The following is a 24,193-nucleotide window of genomic DNA, read 5'->3' on the forward strand; positions in this document are numbered from 1 at the left end:
CCTCCTCCTCCTCCGCTGGGAGCGAGGACTGACGACCGTGACCTGCTGAGCCGAGGCCAGACTTTGTCCTAGAGCGCAATGGCACTGTGGCCCCGACGGTAGGTTCGCGTCTAAGCACTGTTGAGGAGTGAGTCCTGAATCATGCCACCTGACTAGGAAAACTCACTCACTCGGCTTTGTGCTTTTCAGTTCTACACTTGCTACTTTGTAGCGATGCCCAGTAAAACCAGTTACTAACAAGGACTAGAAACGGGTCTGGAGACGTGGCTGGGCGGTTGTAACCTGGTATTCCCGCGGAGGGAGGAGTGCCCAGCGCCCGTGCCAAGCAGCCTACAACCACCGGTAACGCCAGCATTCTCGACCTCCTCGGGCACTGCATTCACCATGACCAACCCCACGCCTTCACATAGGCATAATTAAAAATACAATTCAAATAAAGCTTTGGGAACCTTAGATAAGACATAGAAGCAGAGGGAGCTACCCATTGCTAAGAAGCAAAGACAGTCTCATGCACTTTTCAGTTGACAAGAATAAAAAAAAAAAAAAAAAACTTCGGCATTTTTATTCAGACATGTATAAAAACAAAACAAAAAACTTTAATGGTACAAGAAGACATTTTCCCCCAGTTTCCATCCAGGAAGGCTGAGGTCTGAAGATGGATCCTCTTTCTATGCCACCAGAAGTTTCTCATCCCTGGTTAAGAACAGCTCTTAAAATACGAGTCTCGGAACCTTTGTGGATTGGCTTGTAAGGAGTGTATATCATCTACAACATATGTGGGCCATGGCTTACACAAAAGGTCCAGTTGTTTGTCCTTCTGTGTTGTCTCCACCTCTTTCTGAGACGAGAAGCCAGGGTGCCGGAGGGAAACGTGGCCGTTGGCATTTGCTTCATTCAGTGCATAAACAAGGAGTCTGGTAGTTCACACTTACAGCCTTTGGGAGGCTGACACAGGATTGCAGTTCAAGGCCATCCTGGGCTACGTAATTCCAGGCCAGTCTACAGAGCGAGACCCTGTCTCTCTCTCTCTCTCTCTCTCTCTCTCTCTCTCTCTCTCTCTCTCTCTCACACACACACACACACACACACACACGTAAACGCACACGCACCTGCACACGCACCCACGCCCCTTACAAGAGCTTGACATGGCACTCCTTGACACCTTATAGTAAAAGTACAGGCACTGGAATTGAAAGATTTTGAATCCTGGACCTGCTGCTGAATTTCTTCAAGGCTCAGTCCCCCATTATCTGAGGTTTTGCTGTCCACAGTTTTAGTAACCCGTGATCAACTACAATCTGAAAATGTTGCATGACAAGTTCCTGAAATAAATAGTCCCTAAAATTTAAATTGCACACCACTACAACCCACTTTTCTGTCCCACTTGGTAGATGAATCATCTCTGCCTAGTGCATCCATAACAAATAACCTTAGGTATTAGTTAATAGCCCATTAGTCACTTAATAACCCACTTGTTATTAGACTGACTGACAGTGATATCATAGTACTTGTATTCAAATACCCTTATTTTACCTACAGATTGGCCCAGAATGTGAGAGCAGTGATGCTGGCAGTTCAGACATGCCAAAGAGAAGTGTTTTTCATTTGAGAAAAGGTGAAACTTCTTGACTTCATATGAGGGAAAAATAATATGGTAAGATCTATAATAACAAATCCATAAAATTATAAAAATAGACAAATTAGGATTACTTTTGCTGTGGCACTTCAAACTAAAAGAATTACGGCCATAATGAAAAGTTCTTAGGTAAGATGTAAAAGGCACTAAGCGATAGCATTCAGTTTTGTACACCAACTAAACTATTTTTTAAAGAAGAACTTTAGGCTGGGCGATGGTGGCGCACGCCTTTAATCCCAGCACTCGGGAGGCAGAGGCAGGCCCATCTCTGAACTTGAGGCCAGCCTGGGCTACAGAGTGAGATCCAGGACAGGCAAGACAACACAGACAAACCCTGTCTCATAAAACCAAAACCAAACAACAAAAACTACAGGATTCAGTACTATGCACAGACTCAGGGACCTATTGGTTACCTTGGAACTCTCAAGAGGACTCCTGTATTGGTAAAATGGGATCAGCTCTACCTCACAAAATTGTAGAGACTGTAATTGAGATAATGTAGGCAGAGTTCAGCTGGACAATGCCTAGCTCATCGTAAACGTTCATAGTTGTTGGTATCTACTCCTGCCTTTCTTTAGCTTCTCAATCTTGGCATAGGATTAAGAGTATCATAAGCCAAAATTGTACTTTCCTCTTCCAGCTCTATTTCATCTCTTCCTTAGGAGAGTCTGATGAGAAACAAAAGCAAAGTGTAACTCTAACAAGTAAGAGCCTGAGAGGAAGGGGCTTAGAGAGTGATCCTTCATATCTCCAGGGAGTCTCCCTGAGGAAGCTGAGGAATGGGATTGGGAAAGTAGACAAATAGGAAAACCTTCTCTTCCCTGGGGCTGGGGATGAGAAGAAAGTGCACAGCTGACTATATAGCACAGAATCGTATAAGGATGTGTTTACAGGTCTCCAAAGACAAGATGGCGTTGTCCAGCACTGGAGAAATGGGAGTGGGACCTGAGGGAGGAGGGGGTGAGGAAGGGGGTACCCTCAAGAGGCACCAGCTGCCATCAGATGCTCCCAGAGTCTCAAGGAGCAGAGGTTAAGTTCTCTGGGCATTAGCTTTGGGGAAAAGTCTGCTATGCCAGTAATCAGGGTTGTCGAAGGCAGAGTCAGTGGCTTCTAAACTACGCAGAGTTTTGAGGCGGGCATAGCGAACATGGGGGGCATGATGGCCAGGCCCCTGGAAAGCTCGCATTTCTTCATACCCTTGTTCAGCTGCTGGGCAGGCCCCCATGGCTGCATAATCGCCCCCGGCACCACCTACACCCCGCCTACGGTTCATATATTCATAGTCCTCATCTGGAGTTGTACCAGCAGAGGGCATGATGGCCATAGGATGAAGTGGGCAACTCTGCGTACTGCCCAGAGAGGCACTGAGGTCTGAACCCACATCCATGTACTCATAACCCAGCTCCTCAAGGGAACCAGGCCTAGGAGGCCGAGGTGGGTTGCTCCTTCTCTTCCGGTTCATGTATTCATACTCCTCATCTTCTTCTTCTTCTTCAGTACCCAGCACAGAACTGAGACCTACTGAAGAAAGGGTACCTTCCCGGGAGGAGGATGTACCTGTGGTTGAGAAAAATTGTGGGTATGTATAGAACTTCAGAGAAATAACCAGAAGGAATGGGGGTGAGCTAGAAAACAAGACACCAGGCGGTGGTGGCGCACGCCTTTAACCCCAGCACTCAGGAGGCAGAGGCAGGCGGATCTCTGTGAGTTCGAGGCCAGCCTGGGCTACAGAGCGAGATCCAGGAAAGGCACAGAGGAAACCCTGTCTCGAAAAACCAAACCAAACCAAACAAAAAAAGAAAACAAAACAAATGACTAGGAGATATCAGAGAAGATGAAAGAATTAAGCAGAGCTTGGAGAAAAAAGATTAGAAGCTTTAAGGAAAAGGCTGGAGGAAGAGCCAGGTACCTTTGAGGTGTGTATCTGGCATGACATATCCATTGACATCCTCTTCCTCTAGCCCTGGTGGGGACAGCGGGGTGACCGGGGTGAGCAGGCTGTGTCGCTGTGAATGGTAGGCACTGTCTCCACGTGGCCGAGGGCTGCGGCTTCGGCTCCGGCTTCTGCACACCGATACTTTTTCTTGGAGTTCGGCCTCAGAGCCAGTCACATGGCCCTCGGAGGACTCTGATGCCAGACGTCCCCGTGGAATTGGGTGCAGAGAGATGGGACGGGGGCACTGTTCACTGCCCCCCAAAACTGCAGTATCCTAAGGAGGAAAGAAACAGGAACAAGGAGAGTGAAGCAGGTTTAGAAGGAGGTGCGGCTGGTTGTTCAGGGCCTTCTCTATTGCAGGACGTTGGTTAACCTTCAGGCCTCAAAGTGTCTCCTGCCACATTTCTATCAACACCTCCAAGCCCGTAAGACTCTCTGCCACCCCAGCTCTGTCAGCAGACCTTACCAGACAAGCCTCCCCGAGATTACTCTGGTTCATGGGCATGTATCCAGATGAGGGACTTAAAAGACTCTGGCCCTAGGGTGAGAAAGGAAAGGAAAGGGTTAAAGTGAAGGAAGAAATCAGTTCTCCTGCAAGCTGATGAATGGTGATTCTGAATGGGCAGAATCCCGTGCAGTTAGAAGGTATCCTACCCCACGTGACCGGGGAAGCGTTCCCACAGGTAAGCTGAGGGCGGAACCCAGTGTGGTCGCCAGGCTGTCCTCCTCTGCCTCCAGGTCTAGGTCCAGGTCCAGTTCAGGCTCCAGCTCTACTTCCTCCAGCTCTTTGTTGGTCAGAGCAGGGGGCTCTGCCCCAGGAGGTATTCCAGGCCCGCTCTCTCTCTACAGGAGCAGACAATTCTTAAGGTAGATTCTAGTTCCAACCAGGTCTTCCTCTCTCTAAATGACTTGACATCCTCTAGCCCCTACCCACCTTTATGACCAGATATCGTGGTGGGTCGCGGGCCATCCTGGTGAATTCATTGGCTAGTTCTTTAAAGGTTGGGCGAATATTCTCATCAATCATCCAACCTGGGGATGAGATGTAGAAGGTAGAGTCAGAAGGGAATAGAGCCGTGGAGGAGAAAAGTAGGGGAGTCAGACAAGGCAGGGGTCAGCAGACAACTCACACTTGACCATGACCATGTAGACGTCAATGGTGCAGATCTGGGGCTGTGCCAACCGCTCTCCCTTCTCTAGCAGGTCTGGTATTTCAGCCAGTCTCAGGCCTGCATAGGGCTCTGCCCCGAAAGTCATCAACTCCCACACTGTAACACCTGATATAGAAAGAAACTGACTAGTAAGTATGAAAAACAGACACAGTCTACTTAGAAGTAGCAAAGGGAAGGTAGCCTTTGCTCTAGGTAGTTAGGTGATGACATGGGGGCAGCCAGGTGTGCTCACCGTAACTCCAGACATCACTCTGGTGTGTGTATTTCCCAAAGTGGATACACTCAAGGGCCATCCACTTAATTGGAGTCTGAAAATTAAAATTAAAGGTACTACCAGTCAATTCCCACAGACCTTCTTATTGTCTTAAAACCCCAGGTTTTCTATTGTCCTTTGTTTTCTGCCATTCTCAACTCCCACTCCCCGAATTGACCCTAACTTGCCTATTCATCTCAGAAAGAGCCCCTGGTTTCTGTGTCCATGCTCACCCCGCCCGACCACCGCACCCGTCACCTTACCTTGGCCTCACTGTATAGTAACTGCTTGTCTTCCGGGGGCAACAGGTCAGCCACACCAAAATCTGCCACCTGGACCTGACTCGGTGACTTGAGCAGCACATTCCGGAGAGCGAGGTCCCTGTGCACCATACTATGTTCCTCCAGGTAATACATACCCTGGGGGGGGGGGGTCAGTCACTGAGCAACAGGAGCCGCCCAACCCCAAGACCATCCTCAGAACAGCCGACCCTGGATCCCGCCTCTTTCCCCAGGCATTCAGGTGCTTTCATAGGCCTCTCCAGACTCTCTCACCTTGGCAATTTGTACCCCCCAGTTGAGCAGCAGCTGTGGCCCCAGCGCTCCACGGTGCTGTCTCACATAATCAAGGAGGGAGCCCAGAGGCAAGTATTGGGTGACAAGCTGCAGAGATGATCCTGGGCATAGTCCCAGGAGCCGTACAATGTGGGCATGGTCTAGGCTACCAATGGCCAGCATATGCTGTAAAACATAAGAGGTATTAGCCAGGAAGTAACACATTCACATACACTCCACAAAAAGCACACCCAACCCAGAGGTCCCTCTAACACGCAAGTACAGCATGCCTAACATGGACCTAACACACTATCTGCCAACACAGGATCACATGTCTACGTGCCTGGACCCGACACTGCCTCTCTTCTAGCGGCAGACGGAATTGCCTTTCACTTACATCGGTCACAGACTGAAAACTTTGGCGCCCACTCTTGTCCTCGATGACTTTAATGCAGACTGGAATCTTGATAGATTCACCTTCAGGGATCCAAACCCCCTAGAAAGTTTGGGATGGCCATGGAGTAAAAAATTATTTTCCTGTCAGTCTTTTGCCAAATCCCTTCTCCCATTTTCCCCTCCATCTTTCCCCACTTCTGCAGACTTCCTGTGAGTTCCTCACCTTGTGCACAGTTCCAAAGACACCAGAGCCCAACACTTTAAGCCTCCTCAGCTCTGTCTCTTTGAAGATTCTGGCCAAGACTTTGTTTGCTTTCTCGCTGGGGTCCAGAGGCTCGATGCTCTGAGGTGCAGACAGGAAGGAGGTGATCAGAAAAGCATACTCCCACAATCCCAGTCCCACCTACTCCCCATAGGCGGATGCTGAGGGTGGCAGAGCCCAGAGCCGAGGGCAGGAAGAAACACTGTCTTTAGTCCAGGGAAGCATCATAGTTGAGGGACAGCAGGCCCTTCAGGAACTCTAGGACTGAAGCAGCTGGCGCTGATGGGGGACCCAGAGGGCTGGTGTCCTCTGAGCAGCATGAGGACAGAGGTATGGTCGTGCGCCACCTTGAAGACCTTTCCCAGGAGGCTAGTTCTGGTTCTCCGTCCGTCTCCTCTCACTAAGAGGAGGGCTTGCTGGGTAGGGTCGGACTGGCCCGCCTCAGCCTTCTAAGGGCTGGAGTTATTTCCATGTACCAAAATGTCTGACGGACTTTTCAAAGCTCTTCCCCAGGACACTCTACCCATCAGCCCCGAAGTATGAATATTGTTTATATCTAAGTGACTTAAACTGAGGTTTCTTCAGAATCACAGCAAAGGGCAAAAGCAAAATGAGAATACACGTTCCCACTTCTGGTGTGGACTCGTGTGTACATACATGTGCAAGTGTACATGCATGTTTCGGGAATCGAACCCAGGTCCCGGTACATGTTAAGCAAGCATTCTGAGCTGTCTCCACCACTCCACATTGTCCCCTTTAAGGAAAGGGACTAAATTCCAGGGAAAGAAGAGGAGTGAGGCCCGTCCTACCGCTTGTCCTCAGATCGTAAGGGCGCCCCGAAGTTAAGCTGTTGCTCACCTCTCCCCGTTCCAAGTAGCGCCTCATAGCCCTTTTATTCTGAATCCTGCGTCCACGCCAGTAGAGAAAGGAGCCTCCCAGGATCAGGAGAGCCACAGGCAGTCCGACCATCCCGGCCATTGCCAGATGGGTTTTGCTATGGGATGTACAAAAAGGCCAGCACCCTAAGTTTGCAGCAACCCCCCAGATGTCATCCAGACCGTGCAGATCTGAGTCAGCAATCACCCCTACTAATATTCATGAGCACTGGAGGAGTCAACCATCTAGGAGACTTCCCTCTTGTAAGCTAGTGTAAGTTAGTTTTAGAAAGGAATGCCGGAAGCCACAATTGTTGAGCCCAGTGATGGTGGGCTACGTATATGAAAGGAAAGAATGGCCCTAGTGGACGGTTCCACCCCGCATGCGCACGGCTGGCATGAGATGGGGGTTATTAACAGGGAGGCAGGAAGGGGACAGAGAAAGGGCAGTGTGGAGTCTGGAGGAAGACAATGGTGACTGGTATGATCAAGTACATCATATAAGTGCACTAACCTCCGGAGAATACGTGACAGACACTTAAAGGGGAGGGCTGGAGACATGGCTCAGTGGTCAAAAGCACTGGCTGATCTTGCAGAGGACCTGAGTTCAATTCCCAGCACCCATGTGGTGGCTCACAACCATCTGTAACTCCAGATACAGGGGGTCTGACACCCTCTTCTGAGTATATTTGCACTCAACTGCACATACCCAGACAAATGTAATTAAAAATAAAGTCTTTATCTTAAAAAAGAGGGGTGGGCCAGGCGGTGGTGGCTCATGCCTTTAATCCCAGCACTGGGGAGGCACAGCTAGGCGGATCTCTGTGAGTTTGAGGCCAGCCTGGTCTACAGAGTGAGATCTAGGAAAGGCACCAAAACTACACGGAGAAACCCTGTCTCAGGGGAAAAAAAAAAAAGAGGGGTGATAGGTGGAGAGGAAGCTGGAGAGATAGCTCAGTGGTTAAGAGCTCTTACAGAGGACCCAGGTTTGGTTCCCAGAACCCACATCATGCCTCATAACAATCTATAACTCCAGTTCCAGAGGAATCCCATGCCCTTTGCTGGCCTCCTTGAGCACTGGGCACACATGGTACACATACACACATTTCAGGCATTATTCATACATATAAAAAAACCACATTTTTTTAGACAGTTATGTAGCTTGATCTGTTTGTGGGGTCCCTGGCAGCAGGACCAGGACTTATCCCAGGTGCATGAACTGACTCTTTGGAGCCCATTCCCTGTGGTGGGATACCTTGCTCAGCCTTGATACAATGGGGAGGGGTTAGGCTCTCCTTCAACTTGGTATGCCAGACTTTGTTGACTACCATGGGAGGCCTTACCCACTCTGAGGAGTGGATGGGGATAGAGTGGGAGGGAGGTGAGGAGGCGGGAGAAGGGGAGGGAGGGGGAACTGGGGTTGGTATGTAAAATGAAAGAAATTTTAATAAATAAATATATTTAAAAAAACAAAACTTTTTTTAAAAGGTAGGTATAGTGGTACAGGCCTTCAATCCCAGTATTTGAGAAGCAGAGGCAAGTGGATCTCTCTGAGTTATAGGCCAGTCTGGTCTACATAACAAGTTTCATGCCAGCCAGGACTATATAGTGATACCTTGTTTGTCATAAAAACAAAATTAAAAAATTATAAAAAATAGGGGCTGGAGAGGTTAAGAGCACTGACTGCTCTTCCAGAGGCCCTGAGTTCAATTCCTAGCAACTACATGGTGGCTCACAACCATCTGTAATGAGATCTGGTGCCCCCCTCTGGCTTGTAGGCATATACATACACACACACACACACACACACACACACATACACACACTCACACACTTTAAAACTTTAAAAGAAGGGCAGAATGAGACATGAGAGAGAGGTTCAGTGTTTAAGAGCATTGGCTGCTCTTGTGAAGGACCTGAGTTCAAGTCCCAGCACCTACATGATGGGTCACAAGCATACATAACTCCAGTTCCAAGATAGCCCATGCCCTCTGGCCTCCAGGGAGACCAGGTAAGCACATCATGCAAAGACATATATGCAGACAAAACATATATACATAACATACATAACATTTTTTAAAAGACAGAATGAGCTGGTGCATGCCTTTAATCCCAGCAGGGGAAAAAAAATGACTAGCATGGATCTTCCCCAAACTTTCTCCCAAATATTCCTGGGTTCCACAATCTCCAAGATCATCTTACCTCATTAATACCTCTGTTTGGCCTAAACAGTCCTGCAGTTCTGGTCCCTTACACCTAGGAAAGAAAACCACCCTCTTAGTAAGCAGGCCATAGAGGCTCGGGCCAAGAAGGTGGCTCAGCTGTGCCAGCTCTTGCTGCCACGCCTGAGACCTGGGTACGATCCCTGGGGAGCCATAAAGGGTAAGGGGAGAATGAACTTCCTCATGATGTCATTTGACCTCCGTACACACACGGTAGTACCTATGCACACACTGCCCCCATATACACAAGTTAAACATAATTATAAAGCAATTAAAAAGACAAGAGAGGGGCTGGAGAGATGGCTCAGCGGTTAAGAACATTGGCTAGTCTTCCAGAGGTCCTGAGTTCAATTCCCAGCAACGACATGGTGGCTCACAACCATCTATAGTGGGGTCTGGTGCCCTCTTCTGGTGTGCAGGCAGAACACTGTATATATAATAAATAAACCTTTAAAAAAAAAGGGGGGGGGGTTGGGGATTTAGCTCAGTGGTAGAGTGCTTGCCTAGCAAGCACAAGGCCCTGGGTTCGGCCCTCAGCTCTGGGGAAAAAAAAAAAAAAAAAGACAGCCGGGTGGTGGTGGCATACGCCTTTAATCCCAGCACTTGGGAGGCAGAGCCAGGCAGATCTCTGTGAGTTCGAGGCCAGCCTGGTCTACAGAGTGAGATCCAGGAAAGGCACAAAGCTACACAGAGAAACCCTGTCTTGAAAAACCAAAAAAAAAAAAAAAAGAAAGAAAGAAAAAAAGAAAAAAACAAAGACCAGAGAGACTCAAGTCCAAAAGCCTTCATATAGAAAAGCTTGTTTGAGAACAAGCCTCCTGTGGCACCTCATCCTGGAGCCCCAAACCTAGTCCCCAAGCAGAGGGGACTCCACTCCCACCCGTTGTCAGTCTCCTCCTCCACCTCTGGCTCACTAGTGAGCCTTTCCTGAATGAAACTCCTGAGCTGAGGTTACTCCAGCTCCCCAACCACGATATACGTTCCTGTCGTGAGTTTCTTCTCCCCCAGTCCTTTATAGCTGGGAGAGAGTCTTAAGTAGCCAACCTTTTCTTCATGCTTCCCCCTCACCCCATTCTGGGGTCTCTCCTCTCCCTGGGCCCCTCCTTCCTTCCCCCCCGTCACTCACCCCTGGGTGCAGTTCTCATGGCAGGGCCGACATTCATTCTGAGCGTCTGGGTACTTGTAGATTGGACCCTTGGCACCTAGGATTCCATGGGGGCAGCTGTTCACACAGTGGGGCCCGTCTCGAAAATGGGCACATTGAGCACAAGCGTCAGAGCCCTGAGCAGAAGAGGATGGTTGAGAACGAGATCTCAGTGTTAATTCCAGCCTTCCCCATAAGGACCAGCCCTTCCCTTCAGGATCCTTCATGTACAGATCCCAGGGTTCTCTGACTTCCATGGGCTGAGCTGGAAATTTGCCCAGGTCATTCCCTAGACATCCCGGCCTCCCTTAGGGATCCCAGGGCTGCTACTGTACCGGGCCATCGCATGTGCTGGCGCCCTCCATGGGTAGGCACTCCGGGTGGCAGGAGAAACATTCACCACCGTAAGAGAACTCACGAGGTTCCCTGCAAGGGGGGGACGCAAAGGGGGGTCACTCCCTGTAATGAGGACCTGCTACTTCATGCCCACCATGGCTGTCTACAAAGCCAGGAGTGGTGGCTCACACCTGTAATCCCAGCACTTCGGAGGCTAAGGCAGGAAGATTTCCATGAGTTCAAGGCCTGCCTAGATTACAGAGTGTCTAAAAACAACAGAGGGCCAGGTGTGGTAGCACACACTTTCAATCTCAGTGCGCAGGAAGCAGAAGCAGGAAGATCTCAGAGTCCTGTCCGTCTCTCTCTCTGTTTGTCTCTCCCTCCCCCGATTTGCTCACTTGCTTGACATGGTGGCTCATAGCTGTAATCCCAGCATTTGGAAGATTTAGGTAGAGAGATTTAAGGCTAGCCTGGGCTACAGAGCAAGTAGGCTTCAGGGAGAATGGGGGTGGGGAGTGGGAGGAGGAGGGAGAGGGAGGAGGGAGAGGAAAAGAGAAAGAAACACAGACTAAAGGTCACCAGCACCTGAGCTGATCCCCTCCCCCCCTCCCACCCTCTCGGCCTTCTCCACACTGTACCCCTTCAGAAAGTTGCAGTGAGTCACACAGACCCCTTCTCGGCTGTAATTTCGACAAGACAAGCACTGACCAGGGCCTGGGCCCCAGCATCCCCCAGAGGAGCACAGTGGATCACACACTTTACCCTCTGCCACTGGAAAACAAACAAACCAACCAACCAGATGGTTAGGAAAAGACCGCGGACTCCCAGGAAGCCTTCTTCTGACCTCTTCCCTGTTGCCTCCGCCCTCGCCCCCACTTCTCACTGGTTCCACCCCTCAACCCTATCCCCCCTCCGGGGCCCTCTGGCCTCCCAGACCGCCTGTTCTCCCCTGTCGGCCCTTTCTCTCACCACAGTCTCTTCGAGGCCGGTTGTACTTGATATCCAGCCTGTCGTCCGGAGGCCCCCGGAGCAGTCTCGTCCAGTTCAGAGAGTGATGGTAGCAGAGCTGCTGATTGGCACTTATGTAGACACGCCCCGCACTGATTTCCTTCAGGGACCGGAGGCCCAGGGATGTGACATTCAAGTTCTTCATGATCAACAAGGAGAAGCCCCGGCTGGAATAAGGAGGTAGGATTAGAGGGCAAACTACAAAGGGAAAATTAGACATACAGGGGATTTATTCTCACTCAACAGATTTGCTCCAGGTTCAGTTAGAGCCATGGCAAGGGAACCCCCTCTTTGGGCAGGCGTGTTTTCTGAGACAGGTCTTACTGCATTTCTGAGGCAGGTCTGGAATTCGCTGTGTAGCCCAAACTGGTCTTGAACTTGCTGTGAGCCTCCTGGGTCAATCTCCCCAGTGTTAAGATCACAATACCACATTTGGTTTTCCCAGTCCCTTTTTGCCTTTACTCCATCATGTTAGCAGACTACTGGGGCCTCCTGGTTGAGAAGCACGCTGTATTTCATAAGAAGATGCCCACCTCACTGTCTGGGGACGCTACCACCTCCTCACCCTTACTCACTTGTAGAGGCTTCTGCCCCCGATGGTCGTCAGGTTGGAAAAAACACTGAAGTTGTGCATATGAGGAGGCCAGGACTGGATGTTTAGGTACCCTGAAGGGTTGGAGAGAGGCATATAAGCGGGGGTCTTCTCCTCTCCGTCAGGATCTCTGTCACCTGCCTCACTGTGCTCTGGAGTGTGACGTTTCCTAAGTGGTTTAACTGTCATGCATGCCAGTGGGTCACCTGCTCCTCCCTAGCCAGAGAAACCATTCTTCTTCCTCACCTGTGATCTCCCGTACTGTGCTGAAAACATTGAGCTTCTCTGGGTCCAGTGCAGGGATCTTGTGCCAGGGGTCTCTGCAGGGCGGGGGAACAGTAAAAACTTCTCAACAGCTGGGCACAGTGGTGCACGCCTTTAATCCCAGCACTCAGGAGGCAGAGCCAGGCAGATCTCTGCGAGTTGGAGGCCAGGCTGGTCTACAGAGCGAGATCCAGGACAGGCCAAAGCTACACAGAGAAACCCTGTCTCGAAAAAACAAAAACCAACCAACCAAACAAAAAACCAAACTTTTCAACAAAGTAGAGGTATGACACTCAGTGGTAATGAACACTCCACACTTCAACACGTGGTTTCTAGATGTCATTTCCCCCAGGGCTGGGATCAAACCCAGGGCTTTAACTATGCTAAGCAAGCTGCTGTACTACACTACAGCCAACCTCTTGGCTCCTAAGTCAGAGTCTTCATCTAAAGGAAACAGAACTCCTTGGAGAGGTGCTGGTGGCAGGGGAAATATAAATACATGTGCCTGGAGCATCTCACGTCAAAAAAGAAAATGCCCCAGGGCTGTTCACCAACTGTCTATAACTCGAGCTCCAAAGAGTCAGATGCCCTCTTCTGGTCTCCTCGGGCACTTCATGCACACAGTGCACAGACATACATGCAGGCAAAACACCCATAAACACACATAAAAAATAAACAAACCAGGGCAGAGGTGACAGCACACACCTATAACCTCCCACTAATTCTTGAGAGGCTGAACAAGGGTGACAAGATCAAGGCCAAACTGGGCTACATATGGAGACCTTATCTCATTGGAAACAAAACAGAAGAGGTAAGGGGTGTGTCTACCTGTGTGTGTATACAGGGAGGAAAAGAGAGAAATGATTTTTTTTTGTTTGTTTTTTTTGTTTTTGCCAGAGCTGAGGACTGAACCCAGGACCTTGCCCTTGCTAGTCAAGCACTCTACCACTGAGCTAAATCCCCAACTCCGAGAAATGATTTTTAAAAAATGCTCAAAAAACAAAACAAAAATGTAGTTGGGCATGATGGCACTTGCCTTTAATCTCAGCATTTGAGAGGCAGAGGCAGGTGATCTCTGTGAGTTTGAGGCCAGCCTGGTCTACAGAGTGAGTTCCAGGACAGCCAGGGCTACACAGAGAAACCATGTCTCGACAAAACAAACAAACAAACAAACAAAAACCACCAGCTGCACTTGCAGAAGGCCTGTGTTTGGTTCTTAGCAACCCTCTATAGCTCTAGTTCCAGGGGATTCAACAGCCTCTTCAGAGCTCTGTGAGCACCAGGTGTATGCATTGGTGCAGAGACATATATGCAGGTTAAATACTCATAAAATAATGTTAAAAAATGAAAAATAGACAATTGTTTTCATTATTTTTAGGTGTGTGTGTGTGTGTGTGTGCTTGCCAATATGCACGTGCCCCAACTGAGGCTAGGGGCATCAGATCCTCCAGGAGCCGGTGTTACAGACAGCTTTGAACCTGTAGAGGAGCAGTATGTGATCTCAACTACTGTGCAGTTTCTCCAGCTTCCTTTTATTTAAATTTAAGGAAGAACTTCTAGAAAATTTGAGGTGGTCTACACACTGGTCTAAACTGTCCCTGTACCATATCATTCCTCAGGGTTATACTGTGTTGCTTAGGGATGCCCTTGAGGGACATCCAGGTAGAAAGTGGAGTTATGCATTCTCTCACGTCCTTTGTCGCTGCTGAGATTTCATGCTTACATTTCTAGTCAGATGCATGGAAGGATTTAAGCCATCGAAACAAGTTGTGTGGTGGATGAGGCTGGCGGTCAGGGTGGGAAAGCAGTCTTACCCGTTGAGGCCAGTGATAAGGAAGTCCAGGTTGCCCAGGATCTTGGTGCAGTTCACAAACCCATCAATGTTGCTGGAGTCCACAGTCTGGAAGCGGCTTCCGGAGCCTGTCCCCTCACAGGCTGCAAACACGGGACATCATCAGTGCTGGGCTCTGGGTCACCTCAGAAAAGGCTGGGTATAATTCCTCACCACATCCTGCTCACCTTTAGGGCACAACCCTCCGCAAGGCTCACAAATCTTGAGTCCATTTTTATCTACTTCCATCTTGTCAGGAGGGCAAGCCCTGACACAAGATGTCTGATCCACCACAAAGTTATCTAGGAAAGAGGAGGTCGCCATCAGATATGAAGAACACTGCCAATACTAAGACTCTTCACTTGCTTCCCCGCCTCTTCACCCCTACTCCCCCTACTCTGCACTAGATTTGCCCCAGCTACAACCTAGGGTTCCTCAGGGCTGTCCTCTAGATTAGCCATCTCTTTGTTCTTAAGATGGCCTCAAGGGGCTGGAGGGATGGCTCATTGGGTTAATAGCACTGGCTGCTCTTCCAGTGGTCCTGAGTTCAATTCCCAGAACCCACACGGTGGTTCACAACCATCTTTAACAGTCTCATGAGATCCAATGTCCTCCTCTGCTGTGAAAATATGCATACAGACAAAACACCCCCATACATAAAGTACATAATAAATAAATCTTTTAAAAAAAAGATGACCTCAAACCCTTTTTTAGAAAAAAGATTTAATTATATATATATTGGTTTTTTGAAACAGGTTTCTCTTTGTAGCTTTGGCGCCTTTCCTAGAGCTCACTCTGTAGCCCAGGCTGGCCTCGAACTCACAGAGATCCACCTGCCTCTGCCTCCTGAGTGCTGGGATCAAAGGTGTACGCCACCACTGCCCAGCTAATTATGTGTTTTTAAGATTTATTTTTGTTATGCTTAATTATGTGCATGTGTATTTGTCTGTATGTGTGTACAGGTGCCTTTGAAGGTCAGAGGCATCAGATACCCCTGTGTGGGTGCTGGGAATTAAACTCAGGTCTTTTGGAAGAACAGCAAGTGCTATTAAGCACTGAGCCATCTCTCCAGCCTCCTGTTTATTTTATGTGTATATATAAGTGCCTGTATGTATGTATGTGTACCACATTTGTGCCTGGCACCCAAGAAGTCCAGAAGAGGATGTCAGATCCCCTAGAACTAGAACTGTAGGGTATTATGGGCTGCCTGATATGGGGATTAAGGTTCCTAACTGCTGAGCCATGTTTCTAGCCCTGGCATCAACCTCTTCGTGTAGCTGAGGATGACCATGAGCTTCTGATACTCCTGTCTCTATCCCCGAGTGCTGGGTTTACAGTACACTCTTCCTCCCAGTTTATGTGGTATTGGAGTTTTCAAACCCAGGGCTTTGTGCACACTAGGCAAGCACTCTGTCAGCTAAGCTGCCTTCACAGCCCCCTTTGCTCTTGGTTGTTCCAAGTGGCCCCAGCCAGTCTAGAGGAAGCAGTCAGGGGCACTGACATAGAGGTCATGCACTCGGCGAGGTCACGTGATCACATTTAGGTCCCCTAGTTAACATCTAACTTAATCCCTTCCGCACCCCCAACTTTTGTGGAGAATCTTGGGTCCACGATCACTGTCCCTTCCCCTCAAACACTTACGGGGACAGCTGGCAACGCAGACCCCTCCGTACTGGTACTTGGTGTGGGGGTTGGGTTCCAGCTGGAACGTTAGCTTGTTGTACACAAGAGGCTGCGGACACCGGGGCACACAAGCTCCACTGTCATTGAAGTGTCGGCAGGCCTGGGCATGGAAACGATTCCTAGAATTTATATCTTCTAAATACCCCTACTCCTCCCCAAAGCCCGTACCCCCGTTCCAGAGCACAGGCAGACGGTACCGTTACGTACAAAGCAGTCTGTGTCCTGGGGTCCAGAGCAGCCCCCTGCACACTCATCATGGCAGCACTGGTTGGGGTTGGGCCCAAAGCAATGGCCGTTACACTGAGGGGCACAGATGGTCTTGGTCACTATGAAAAGAGTATGACAATCAGGCTCAATTCAGAGGCCATCGCTCATTTTGACTGTTAGCTGTGACCCAGGCAGGCTTTCATAGGGAGGGTATGAGAGGGCGTGAACTTTAACTTTGTAGAAGGAAACTCAAACCCACATATCTGGCAGTCTTCAGGTCCAGGCCCCCAGCACCGCCCTTTGCAGACTTCATGACAGGGTGGACCTAGATGGGAAGCAGGGCCATCAGGGCTGAGGAAGGCTTGCTTGAATCAACAGAGTATGATGTCAGCACACAAGCACCTCAATCCCAGGAAGCAAAGGCCCTGGGCTGTGTCCCTCCCTGCCCTTGGAGGGCAGGGCTGGGCTCTAGTGAACCTGTCAACAAGGGGTGGAGCCACTCCCCCACACTACCCACTGGGCAGCTGAAGGGGAGGGACTGGGGCGGATGCCAACCTCAGCCCTGGTGCCATCCCAGGAACTTGGTTCCTCCCAGACAAACAGATTCTGTGCCTGAGTGAACAGGAGCAGTAGACTAGGTCAGGGCAGCAGGGAGATGTCATATTGGCAAGGGCAATCGGGGTTAGTCCAGATCTGGTCTCCCTGCTTAGCATCCAGACAACTTTGGCCTCTTTTCCAGGTCCACTGGTTTGGATCCCAAGAGACTGACCTGGTCCTTCCTGGCAGGCAGGCTCTTGGGTCAAGGGCCTAGGGTAACTGTCTGGGGAAGGTGGGTTCAGATAAAGGATCTAGTAGGGATGGGAAAGGGGTCTCTCTGGTTGCTGGGGCCACGGGGACCAGCGTGATCACCACCACTTACAGTTTCTACCGTTGTTCTTCACCACAATGTCAGCCCCTTGAACCCTCACGATGTCCTTCCAGTCAATTGTGTCCATATGGCAAAGTCTGTCGTTCTTCTCAATGTAAACACCCCCTGACAGAATCTCTGTAGTGGGAGGAAAAGCAACCAGCTGAAGACCACAGCACAGCCAGCTCCTCTTCTGTACTTTCCATCCGAAGGACACTCAGATCCCCCCACCGGGGGGCGGGGGGGGGGGGGGGGCGCGGAGATCCTGGGCCTGACCCACAGGTGGTCCAGTCAGACTCAGGCTTCAGGAAGAGCTGGTCCTAGGAGAGGAGGAGTCAGAAACTCCTGCCTCTCCAGGCACCTCTCTAGATCTGGTTTAGCCAGTGGGGGAGGAGCAGAGGCAGGAGGACAGGACATCCTGATCCAATCCCCTAGGCTTGCTTACCTGAGTGTTTTCCAAACAACTGGGACAGGGAGAGCAGGGGGTTCCCAGGGGGTTCCCAGGTGGTGTGTAACCCACTGCTCTCTTCCAGCTGGCCGGGACAAAGGGAAGACTCCAGGGAAGGAGGGCTATCAAGACGCTTGTACTTCAAATTGTTGGAGGCATGGGCAACAGAACCAATTGCTGGTCCCGCCCCACAGACAGGTAAGGTCCCTCCTTTCTGGAGCAGATGCCCCAGCTCCCTCCTGGGGCCCTCTACTGCTTAAAGGGCGGTGGACTTGGAGACCACCAAGGTAGCAGGCAGCTAAAACGGGCTTAGAGAGTGAACCATCTTGGGTCATCCTCCAGGGCTTGCCTGTCAGCCGGGAGGCTCGAAGGGCAAGGCCAGAAGGAATCCTCGGACACTGACCAGTTAGCTGAGTAAAGCGGAGCTGGCGCAGAGCGTGGCTGGAGTTGGTGTTATAATTCAACATGACGAAGATGGCAAACTTCCCATCGTAGACCTGCGTTCCCCGTACCACTCGGAGGTTGGGCAAGGGCAGTGTGGAGAACTCATTCATGGCCACGAGGACATAGCCTGTCACTTCTCGGATCCACTGCGATAGAACAGGTCACATCAGAGAACGGGACAACGAGGTGAGGCCTCAGGCTCCTCTCAAGGGAACCCTTAACTCATTTTATTATTTCTGTTTCTTTTTTTGTTTTTTGTTTTTCGAGACAGGGTTTCTCTGTGTAGCTTTGCGCCTTTCCTGGAACTCACTCTGTAGACCAGGCTGGCCTGGAACTCACAGAGATCCGCCTGCCTCTGCCTCCCGAGTGCTGGGATTAAAGGCGTACACCACCACCGCCCAGATTATTATTACTATTTTAATGTTAGGCAAGTGCTCTGCCACTGAGCCATAGTGGCCTCTAACTCCAGTCCTGAAGTCACTGGTCCTGAACTCCTGGGCTCCGTCAAGCATTGTCCCACCCCAGCTTCCTCAATAGATGAGCTTCCTCGGGTGCATGTCACTACACCCAGCCTCCCTAGGGACTGATTCCAGGACCTCGTGCGTGTTCTGACAGCACCCCGCCACACAGCTATAATCCCAGCTCTGAATTCTCTCTAGTTCCTGATTTGTAGGGAATATGCTGTCACACTACTGTACCACTTTAGTGAGCAGACAGCCACAGAAATGACTATGGACCTACATTTCCTACCTATACTTCTTCTCAGAGTCACTCAACAGGAAGGCTCTGCTTAGTCCGCCCTCTCTCTCCAGGTGCCACTGGGTCCTTGGTGGCTTACTGTGGTAGAATGCTATTTTCAGATGTGTTAACTTTTGTTCATGTTGTATTTGTTTGACTCTGTGAAGCTGTGTCACCGTGCCTGTCTAAAATTCCTGACGGTCTAATAAAGAGCTGACCGGCCAATAGCAAGGCAGGAGAAAGGACAGGCGGGGCTGGCAGGCAGAGAGGATATGTAGAGGGAGAAATCTGGGAGGAGAGATCTAGAGACAAGAGAGGAAGGGGAGGGCTTCAGGGGCCAGCCACCCAGCTACACAGCCACACAGCCACACAGCCACCTGGCCACCCAGCCACCCGGCTACCCAGCCACCCAGCCACCCAGCCACCCAGCCACACAGCCACACAGCCACCCGGCCACACAGCCACACAGCCACACAGCCACTCAGCCACACAGCCACACAGCCACCCGGCCACACAGCCACCCAGCCACACAGCCACCCAGCCACCCAGCCACCCAGCCACCCAGCCACCCAGCCACCCAGCCACACAGCCACCCAGCCACCCAGCCACACAGCCACACAGCCACCCAGCCACCCAGCCACACAGTCACATAGCCACACAGCCACTCAGCCACACAGCCACACAGCCACACAGCCGCACAGCCACCCAGCCACCCAACCACACAGCCACCCAGCCACACAGCCACCCAGCCAGCCAGCCACACAGCCACACAGCTACCCAGCCACACAGCCACACAGCCACACAGCCAGCCACACACCCAGCCACACAGCCACACAGCCACCCAGCCACCCAGCCACACAGCCACCCAGCCACACAGCCACACAGCCACACAGCCAGCCACAGAGTAAGAGTAAGATTTATAGAAGTAAGAGAACAGGAAAAGCCCAGAGGCAAAAGGTAGACAGGACAATTTTAAGTTAAGGAAAGCTGGCAAGAAACTAAGCCATGCTAAGGCCGGGCATTCATAATTAAGCATGAGCCTCCGTGTGTGGATTGGTTTGGGAGTTGGGTGACGGGCCCCCCTAAAGAGCCAAAGACAAACTAACAACAGCTTACTATACAGTTCTGCTTACCAGAATGCCACCAGTTCTGGCCCTTTCTTGTGGCCAGCGTCTCCATATCCCTGGGTATAGGTCCAGAACATCCCACCCCCCCATAATAGTCACTGTCTTCCTAAGTACACAGGTTTGAGCCTTAGGAGCTACTGAGTCTTAGGAAAGCTGAATGCAGCAGAGCGTGGTCCTGAGAGAGGGAGAGGCTGAGGGAGGGGCTGTGCGTGCTCACCTGCAGGAAGGAAAGGTCGGCGTTGTGTCCCGTGAGCACAATCTCAAGGTTGCCCATCACCACCTCGCACCTCTCATACAGCTTGTACAGGGTCTGGTACTGATTCTCCGCATCACCAGTCACACTCAGCCCGTTCAGAGTCCCAGGACACACTGTGAAAGTGGAGGTAAGAGAGGTAAGCTAGATGTCCCCTCTGCGAAAGCCCCTCCGTTGCCCCTAACCCTGCCCACTAGGCCTCCAAGGCTGGGGCCTCCTCACTTCTCATGCTCTCCTCACCAGAGTCCCCACTGTGCCTCTTTCAGGTACTAATTTGGGCAACAAGGGGTTAATACAGAAGGAAGACATCAGGGGACTTTTCCCCAGAAAGGACAAGTTAGGCAGGGATCAAACTTTGATTACCCACTCCTCCTCAACTAAGGCACTTACTTCTCTGCCCCCATCCTGCCTCTCTCTAGGCCCTGGAATAAACATCTCTTTGGGGCTAGCACACAGCCCCTATTGTGTCTACAGAGGGTGGGATGGGGGCAGAGGGTGGGGGCAGTGCCTGGGGCCACAGTTCAGCCCACAATGAGGCGATTCTATCCAGGAGGAGGGGGCTGCCCCACCCTATCCCAGACACCCCATCCTTAGCAGCACCCCCCTCTAACCCTGGAGCTTTGGGCTCAGACAAGTGACCTCACTGGAGAGAGAGACCCTGGTGGTAGGGTAGGGTCAATGGGAGCTTTGTCTCTAAAGCTGGATAAGGAGCTGGCGGCCTCCCCCTTCCTGAATTCTGGTTTCCCTTCCCCTAAGCCAACATGCTCCAGCTCCCCCAGCATCACTGTGCAGCCCTGGAGAGAACAGAACAGACGCTCCACTGGAAAGCCTTCTCCCCAAATTCAGCGGGATTTATTAAAAAGGCTTCTAACTGTGGCAGTGCTCTCCAGCAGGCACTCGGGGGGACAGCCCAGAAGTGTGGCCAGTACACTTCAGTCCTGGGCTCCCACTTCCCTTTGTAAAAGGAGAGAGGGCAACGGGCTATAGGAAGTCTTGGCCCTTGGAGTTCCAAGTCTCTTCCCTCCGACACAGCGAAAGAGCACATGGAGAGGGTGGGGGTTAGGGGTACCAACCACCTGTTCTAACCACCCTTCCCTGAGGCGGGACAGGAGCGCAACACGGGAGAGAGAGTCAGAGGCCCCAGCTCCCCCTGCTAGATCCGCCTCTAGCCTCTGACCCCTTCTCTATACCCTCTTCCCTATCATTCTCCAGAATGGAAGGAGTGGGCCAATCCCCGCAAGGAGGCATAAACAGGCTAGAAGCTCCCAGAGGCACCCAGGAACCCCAGGGTCCTTGGGCTGAAGTGAAAGATTAGGCAGGTTAGTCATTTCTGAACCGGCCGCACCCCTGTCCCCTTCCCGGCAGGACACCCCTCTTCCAAGGTAAGGGAGGAGCTAGGATCTCCGTACAGGGAAGTGATGTGTATGTGCACATGAGCCCGGTCGTACCACACACAACTGGCACACGGACATGTACAGGGTTCCCCTGCCTCAGAAACATACACTGGCTTTCCCCCGGGATCGAGAAGTGTTACTAGTGGCCAGTCCGTCCCACCTGCTCACAGTACCTTGTACACTTTGTGTCTGATGCTTTGCAAGGCCTTACTGGTCTTAGTTACCTGCCACCCTGAGGGTAAAGTCCATATTTCACAAACAGGGGCAAAGGGCCTGGGCAGGACAGGAGTATAAACAACCACAGGAGGAACCAGGCTACTCGGGGGACGGGGCAAGGAAGCAGGGGCTGTGCGCGGGACCTGAACTCAAAGAGGAGCGATTCAGAGCCCCCCCCTCCCTTTTTTTAAAGCTAAAGATAGGACCCAGGGCCTTGTGCTTGTTAGGCAAGTGCTCTACCACTGAGCTAAATCCCCAACCCAAAATCTCACTTCTTTTTTTCCCCCCTCTGGAGCTGGGGACCTGGGGACTGAACCCAGGGCCTTGTGCTTGCTAAGTAAACGTTCTACCACTCAGCTAAATCCCCAATCCCCAGAGCCCTTCTTATGTAAAGCACTGACTAGGGCTGGGCAGAGCAAGAACATCCAGCCCCTCAGGAGCCTCCCCTCCAATGCCCCAGCCACACACACAAATGGACAAAGGGGCTATACAAGGCTTGAGACAGGGCCGGATGCCCAGAGGCTGCAGGGTAGAGATAAAGGGGAGAGAGAGACCCAACCACGATTGCTCTCTGCCTCTTAGGGAGGATAGTGGGAATCCCGGACTCTTAGGTTCCTGGTTAAGTGGGGGGTGCACAGTCAGATGGAAGAGTGATCCAGTCACTCCCTGGCCCTTCCCACTCCAGTCTCCAGACCACCCCCTCCACCAGCTGGGAGTGTTCACATCTCAAGATCCCAGGGGCTAAATTTAGGCCCAGCAACTGTGGGGTAAGCACAGGTGGTTTCTCCCACTCCCACTCTGAGGAAGGGGGCCTGGCGATACCCTAAGCTGAGATCTGGGGGCGGGGGAAGGAGCGAGATCAACAGGACTCTAATTACACCAACTCCAGAACTCTTCAGGTGTCCATCGTCCCAGAGACGCCCATAGGAATGGGCTCGGATGGCGCGGAATCGGAGGTATAGAGAAGTTCAGTCTGGGCTCTGTCTGAAGTTAGACAATAAATTGAATGGGGGAAGGGCAGAAGTTGGGTCTAGGAGCGAGTTCACGGAATAGAATGTTCGGAAGGTGGGAGAGGTGACCTCAGATAGGAGAGAGAAACAGGTCTAATTGTCCTTCCCCCACACCTCCAGCTCAGGTACACATCCTGGGAATAATAGTATAGTATATAGCAGATGCTCAACACGTTAATTGAATTGACCTGGGTATTGGTAAAGAGAAGTTGGTTAACTTGGGGACCAGCTTATCTTGTGGGAAGGCAGCCAGCCAGCCTCCGTGAGGCCTCTCTGATGTCACCTGGACTTGGCCCTCAGGTTAATCTCAACCTTCTCAGGACAGCCCCACTCACGGAAGAGGAGGTGCCGTTCTTGTTTTTCCAACATTAGAAAACAACAACCTCCAACCCTTGCACAGCTCCGCCCTGTCGGCAAAACAACGAAACTGGGGGTTGCTGAAACCTGGGATGGGGTGGGGGCCGGGGAACCCGGGAGCAAGCGGAGATCCTTCAAGCCAAGGTCCCTCAGGTTTACGGAAGGGTCCCTGGCCGCCCTCTCTGAAAAGGCTCTCAAAACTACTGTTCACATCAACCTGATCAGAAAAAGACCAATCAGAGGGTCAGCGACGCCCTGGGGAGAAGGGTCGGCATCCAGGAATGCAGTCCCTGCCCAGCCCACTCCGAGAACCGAGCCACGGGGTCCCCTTTTGGGTGGTTCCTGTGAACTCGGGGTCGCACCCCCCCCAGATCGGCGCGTCAGAACGCGGAGCCCCGGCCCAGGGTCTGCGCGCGCTCAGGTCGCGCCCTCCGCTCCCAGCCTGCCGGGGCGCCGCGCGCGGCTTACCTGCCTGAGAGTTGCCCATCTCGGAGCCCCGGGCCAGGCTGAGAAGGAAGCCCAGCACCTGCAGAGTCCCAATCGCCCTCATGATTCCAGCGGAGGGCGACGGGAGTGCAGCCGAGTCTGGCCCGGGGGCCCCTGGATCAGGACATCCAAGCGACAGCCACCTGAGCAGCCAGCGAATCGGTGGGGCGGCGGCGGCGGCGGCCGCGGCGGCTGCAAACTGCAACCGGAGCCGGAGTCGGAGTCCGGAGCGGGACGGCAGGGGAGGGTGTCTGTCTGGGAGGGAGGGAGGGAGGGAGCCAGGGGGAAAGGGGTGTGAGTCACGGCCGCGCCCCCTCCCGTGCACGACTGGTTGTAAGCCTGGGACACCCGCCCAGGGCTCGCCCCGCCAGCCCGCAGCTTGGCCGAGAGGGTCAAGGAGGGGTCTCTCTCTCTCTCTCTGCAGCAATTTCCCCCGGAGATG

General features: G+C 51.7%; 1 protein-coding gene across 3 annotated transcripts; it reads right to left on the reverse strand.

The window, feature by feature from the left end:
* Positions 1–1,957: 1,957 nt before the first annotated feature.
* Erbb3 (erb-b2 receptor tyrosine kinase 3) lies at positions 1,958–24,006 on the reverse strand. Of its 3 annotated transcripts, none has more exons than XM_036169881.1 (28): positions 23,734–24,006; positions 20,253–20,404; positions 18,130–18,316; positions 17,291–17,416; positions 16,631–16,696; positions 16,372–16,490; positions 16,123–16,264; positions 14,670–14,783; positions 14,465–14,585; positions 12,633–12,706; positions 12,370–12,460; positions 11,756–11,961; positions 11,425–11,557; positions 10,786–10,876; positions 10,433–10,587; positions 9,287–9,340; positions 7,068–7,203; positions 6,171–6,290; positions 5,949–6,047; positions 5,552–5,737; positions 5,261–5,416; positions 4,977–5,052; positions 4,703–4,849; positions 4,507–4,604; positions 4,227–4,415; positions 4,039–4,110; positions 3,546–3,846; positions 1,958–3,193 (listed from the first exon to the last, which is right to left on the reverse strand). In XM_036169881.1, exons 1-28 carry the CDS (start codon positions 23,813–23,815, stop codon positions 2,667–2,669), a joined length of 4,020 nt encoding a protein of 1,339 aa, XP_036025774.1. In that variant the 5' UTR covers positions 23,816–24,006; the 3' UTR covers positions 1,958–2,666. The 3 variants fall into 3 exon arrangements, with proteins under 3 accessions (XP_036025774.1, XP_036025773.1, XP_036025775.1); XM_036169880.1 differs by lacking the exon at positions 23,734–24,006 and adding an exon at positions 20,679–20,713; XM_036169882.1 differs by lacking the exon at positions 23,734–24,006 and adding an exon at positions 20,529–20,606.
* Between the last annotated feature and the right edge of the window lie 187 nt (positions 24,007–24,193).

The sequence above is a fragment of the Onychomys torridus genome, chromosome 20 (genome assembly GCF_903995425.1).
Source record: "Onychomys torridus chromosome 20, mOncTor1.1, whole genome shotgun sequence".
Taxonomy (NCBI): Eukaryota; Metazoa; Chordata; class Mammalia; order Rodentia; family Cricetidae; genus Onychomys; species Onychomys torridus.